The 5,819-nt window shown below is 32.0% G+C and overlaps 1 protein-coding gene across 1 annotated transcript in view; it reads left to right on the top strand.

The window, feature by feature from the left end:
• Nucleotides 1-625: 625 nt before the first annotated feature.
• LOC110100982 (26S proteasome non-ATPase regulatory subunit 2 homolog A-like) overlaps nt 626-5,819 on the top strand; it is a gene marked incomplete at both ends in the record, with an annotated part of 6,467 nt that continues 1,273 nt past the window's right edge. The window contains 7 exons of the mRNA XM_028697389.1: nt 626-668; nt 1,432-1,497; nt 1,619-1,657; nt 1,743-1,825; nt 5,194-5,308; nt 5,427-5,501; nt 5,762-5,815. Coding sequence (XP_028553222.1) covers nt 626-668; nt 1,432-1,497; nt 1,619-1,657; nt 1,743-1,825; nt 5,194-5,308; nt 5,427-5,501; nt 5,762-5,815 — 475 coding nt within the window. The remainder of the gene's footprint in view (nt 669-1,431; nt 1,498-1,618; nt 1,658-1,742; nt 1,826-5,193; nt 5,309-5,426; nt 5,502-5,761; nt 5,816-5,819) is intronic.

Consider the following 5,819-nt stretch of genomic DNA (forward strand, 5'->3'; position numbering starts at 1 on the left):
AAGGTCATCTGTTTTATGTGGGAAAAGCATAATGCGAGATTGTGATTTGGGATGGAAAAGAAATCTAATAATACTATTTTGATTTAATCTGTAATTAATGAGTCATAAATATACTTAATTAGAGATTACTAATGCAGTCAGTGGGGGCATGTGCCCCTAGGGGCCCCCATACTGCATCCGCCCATGCTTGCATCTTCTTGAATTGTTCATCTTGAGCTTCACTTCAAGTTGCGAAAGCTCCAAACAACCCAAATGCACAAGTTCATCATCACTATGATTCCTACTCGACCATTTAACTTGTAAATCATTTAGCAAGCTATTAGATGGCACCACAAAAGTTTTTTTATTGTCAAATTGCTGATAAGTCAATCATATCGTATGATATACACTCTCATCTTTGCATGTCCTGTCAGTCCTGTCAGTATTTTTCAATTCTATTTATATTTTTAAATGGTATTATCCTGGGGGTAGCAAAAAAATATAACACCGATGGGGGTCCTTAATGATAACTTGCTATTCTTGCTTGTTTTCCTGTCTTAAATGCACAAAATTTCCAATGATTTTATATTGCAATACTTGCCTGTTTTCATTTCCTTTCTGATTATTTTTTTAATTGGTGAAATAGGAATCTTGCTGGAGAAATTTCACAAGAGTTTGCCAAGCGTCAGGTAGGCCTGAACTTCTAAAAGCTTGATAGCTGAGAATTGCGAGTCATGTTTTCATTTTTTGATTATATGTACGAGTTCTTGCTTGTTGCATTTAGCATTTTGGACTTGACGTCTTGAGTCTTGAAGCCTTTCTGGTTGCCATGTTTTGCTTTCTTTTTGTTGGTGTTATTGAAAAATTAACTCATTTATAGAGTAGTTTGCATGTTTCTAGTTTAACTAAACTCGCCATATTGATCTAACGCATTAATATTGAATCACATGAAATCATCATTTTGGGAAGTGACTATTAAGTTTGCTGTGTGTTGAGTCTTTTTTAGGCATTGTAAACATTGTTCTGCCTCTCCATTGTACATCTACGGTCAGCTTAAATTGAAAATATAATGCCTTTTTTGTTATGTACTTAAAGAATTGAAGCCTCTACAATTTTTTTCTCTCAATGATCGAATGATTTTTTTTTGTCGTTAATGCTGTTTCCTACTAAGGCTCCTTCTGTATTTAATACCACATGAAAACGGATAAGCAAAATTTTCTTTCCCTATTCAGCCAGCCTATTGGAATATTGAGATTATTGCTTCAATGTGTGTAATTCATTCTCATTTAAGATCCGTAGAGATCATTTACATTTAGTTTCTCTTGTCCTGATTGACTCATGAGTCTTGTTAATTAAATCTGCTTTGAATTCTTTGTACTTCTCTTTCTTCCATTTTAATATTCCTAAATTAGTAGATCCAATGGTTGGATTTTTGCATTTTGCTTAATGCAGTACGATGACCTGCCCATAGATGCGCTTATGGAGCTTGTACAACAAATTGTTGCTTTCCACATGAAGGTATGCTTCGTTTGTAATATTTTATGTAGTCTTTTCAGTACCACAAATTTGTGACATGCATGCATGTTGCATACCTGTTTCCTGAGTTCTAATTTACAACTTTTCCATAAATGATTTGCAGCACAACGCTGAACCAGAAGCTGTGGATCTTCTGATGGAGGCATCTAACTACCTTATTCACATTGCATGCCTTTTACTTACTAGTGTCATAAGCATAAATACTGAGCATCTCTTTTTGAATCCAGGTTGAAGACCTCGATCTATTGGTTGAACATGTTGACTCCACTAATTACAAGAGAACATGCTTGTACCTTACTAGTTCTTCCAGGTTAGTGCATTGGTAGAAACGCAAAATTATCTTGAATCATGTTTCTTTATTACTTGTGTATAAATTGAACACTGACAACCACCGTTTGGAACTCTTTGAATTGTTGAGTACGTTTCTTTATTTGTTAACCAAATTAGGCTCACTTATTAACTCTTGGGCATCATTTAGCTTCATATCGATGTGTTACGAAAACAGTCTTAATCACCACAGTTCAATAAAACCTTATGATGGAATTATATATCAAGAATACCGTCAGAAGTTAATTGTATTAAGTGAAATCTATGGCTTTGTTGGCTGCTACACCTGATACTGTTTTTTTAGATTTGATCAAGTAAAAGATTAAATTAGTTATGTTACATCTTCACTCATTATTTTTTAGGGGGTTTTACATACATACCACTTTATTTCATTTTATTTACATATCTAACACCCAAAACTTAAATATTACATGACTACCACCCATAAAACAAATTTGGTTGCATGGAATGAAATATTAAAGTTTATAGGATGGTATGAATGTTAGTAATGAATTATAGGAGTGATATATTTGATATTAAAGTTGTATATGAGTGGTAGGTAAGTAATATTAATGTTTTGGGTGTTAGATATGTAAATAGTATAAAATAAAGTCGTATGTATGTAAATTTCCCTATTTTTTAATATTCTGTTACTATGATTTGGGACTACCTGATCTTGAATTTATGTCTTAATTGGAAAAGATTTAAATTACATGTTGGTAAAGTGGTAGATCTTAAAATATTCATGGTAGCTGTGTGTTTAGAGTTACGAATGAAGGTCGTAGGATCATATTAGATTTTGCCCTAACTTTTGATTTTGTAATCGGTAATACCTTATTTAAGAAAAGAGATGAGCATCTCATCATTTATAAGCAGATTAATTATTTTCTTATAAAAAAAATAGATCGTTGAGATTGCAAAGATTGTAAAGTTATTCCGAGTGAAAGTTTATGTAACTAGCATTGTTTATTAGGTTTGTATTTTAAGATAAATGATAAAATATAACAAATAAAGTAAAATGTTGTCTTATGATTAAATTTAAAGAACGCTCACAAAAATAATTTTAACAGTAAAATTCAAATTCTTAAGATTTTGACTATGCATGACGAAACTAATGTTATGGGAAAAAGTAACTTCTGAAATTAAGAATGTTGCGAAAGTTGTGTTTGGATTAGCAAAAGGAAAAAATCATAATAGTAAAAAATAGTTGATGGTGGAATCAAAATGTGCAAGAAAAGATAAAAAATAAAAAGCGTTGTTATAAAATTAATTTTATTGTAAAAGCTCAAAAATTGGGAAAATAGAAAGAGGTCCGTAAGGAGTTTAAGAAAACAATATGCGATGCAAATAAATTAACTTTTAATGATTTATATGATAGATTAGATACTAAGGATGATGAAAGATTTGTGTAAGTTAGCCAAGCAAAGAGATATGGAGAAATAATAATTTAGTTCAAGTGAAGTGCATTATGAATGAAAATCAAAAAGTGTTTTTATTAAAAGAGGATATTCAACAATGGTGGATGAGATATTTTGATAAACTTTTCATGAAGTTTGTGAGAATATGATGGGCTTTAGTGACCTTAGCACCCTAAATGAAAATAAAGATTTTTGTTTTTGTCGGCATATTAGTTAAACCGAAGTTAAAGAAGCTTTAAAGTGGAGGATTGTGTGTTGATTATATTTTCAAGAATAATGGTGATGCACAAGAGTGTGAATTATAGATGAATTAAGTTAATGTGTCATACTTTAAAACTATGAGAGATAGTTATTGAGCATATGTTATGACGTGATACTAATGTTTTTAAAATTAATTTGGATTCCTGCCGGTTAGGTATACTATGGAAGCTATACATTTATTGAGACATTTGATAGAGAAGTATAGAGAGAATGAGGAGGATTTACATATGATATTTATTGATTTAGAGAAAGAATATGACAAAGTTCCAAAAGAAATGTTCTGGAGAGTTCTCGAAAAGAAAAAGGATTAATAATGCTTATATTCAAGTCATTAAGGATATGTATGCAATAGCTATTACTTGTTCAAACACAAGGTGGTATGACCAAGTATTTTTCTATTTCAATTGGATTACATTAAGGATCAGTTTTAAAACTATATCTTTTTGCTTTTGTCATGGTTGTTCTTACTAGACATTTGCAAGAGGATGTACCATAGTTTATGCTTTTTACTGATGATATTGATAAGACTAGAGAGGAAGTTGAAGGAAAACTTGAATTATAGAGATCAACCTTATTCTAAAGGTTCTTGTTTGAGTGGATCTAAAACCAAATACATAGACTATAATTTTAATAGTGGTATTTCTAGTGGTGAGATTGTGAGTTTGGGTAATCAAGTCATTAATAAGAATACACGTGTTAGATATCTTGGGTTTATTGCTCAAAATGATGGTGAAATAGATGGAGATATTATTAGTAGAATTCTAGTTGAATGGTTGAATTGGAGGAATGCATTAGACATGTTGTGTGATAAAAAATTACCCCTCAAACTTAAGAGAAAATTTTATAGGATGGTGGTGAGACCGGTAATGCTTTATGGCACATAATGTTAGCCATTAAAAGAGAAGTATAAAATGAAGTTAAGTGTTGTAGAGATGAAGATGCTCAGTGGATGGGTGGCTTCACTCTTATAGACAGAATGTCAAACGAGTATATACATGAAAAGGTTGGAGTAGCTTCAATGACAGATAAAATTAGAGTCGCCTTAGATTGTTTGGTTACATAAAACATCGGCCTTTTGATGACCCAGTTAGGAGAGTTGATGTCTTAAATTTGACCTATGTTAAGAAAGGTAGAGGTAGACCTAAAAAGCCTTGGTTATAAAATATTCAAAATGACCTTTTTTTAATTAGATTTAAACGAGAATTTGACTCTTAACATGACACATTGTAGAAAAAAGATTCATTTAACCGACTCCACTTAATGGGATGAAGGCTTGCTGTTGATGTTGATGAACTTGAGATTTTGCTTATGAAGATATCTTGATCATATTTTAACATTCTACATTTCAGATGTTTATCATAGATTTCGCTACATGTTCCTTCTTTTCTAACAGCCACACAAGATCCGAGCGACTTAAAAGAAAACATGAGAAGGATAAAACATCAAAATAGGAACATTATAGTCTGTATCAGTGTAATTAAGAATTATATGGGGCTGTCAGTATTCAGTGAAACTACAACTATAGTTGCGTGGATGATTTGATTAAGTTTGATATCTTCCTCAGTTTAATAAAATTTTGTATAATTCTACATATGCAGAAGATTTTGTATCTATGTGGATGAGCACTATCTAACCTGAATATGTATTTTCTTTGACTATGTTAAACGTGCAGCTACCTCCCAAGCCCAGATGACATTTTGGCCCTTGATATAGCATATACAATTTATATGAAGTTTGAAGATCTTGCGAGCTCTCTTCGGATCGCTCTTCTCCTGGATAACATTCAGGTTTAACATCTATGTGTCCATTCATTTGCTTTTTCATGCTCCTACCACCTATACTTATAAAGATAACGCTTGGTATCAGTCTGCTTATTCCCAACGTACTTGGTTTCTTAATGCGCAGTACGTCAAGCAAATATTTACATCTACAAATGACCCCTTATTGAAGAAGCAATTCTCTTACATTTGTGCGCATCATGTAAGTATGCACAAAATAACTATTTTATTTGTTATTAAAATAATTCATTATTGTAATATTTTACCATTGGGTGCTGTCGGTAAAATATTTAGTTAAACTGAAATGGTGAGATGCAGTCAGATGGGCTAGTTCATGCTTTGTCATTTCTATTGTGCGCATCAATATTTATTTCCTCCACTTTGATGGTTTTGTTTCATTTATTTTATGCGTGCTATCTTTTGATGGCTTCTAAACTTTTGCTTCCACGATTGTCAAATTAGGGTATTGCACTGGAGCTCGATGAAGAATGGGTTCCAGATGAAGAAGAAAGAGAGGTCT

Source organism: Dendrobium catenatum, unplaced genomic scaffold (assembly GCF_001605985.2).
Source record: "Dendrobium catenatum unplaced genomic scaffold, ASM160598v2 fragScaff_scaffold_921, whole genome shotgun sequence".
In the NCBI taxonomy this organism is placed as follows: Eukaryota; Viridiplantae; Streptophyta; class Magnoliopsida; order Asparagales; family Orchidaceae; genus Dendrobium; species Dendrobium catenatum.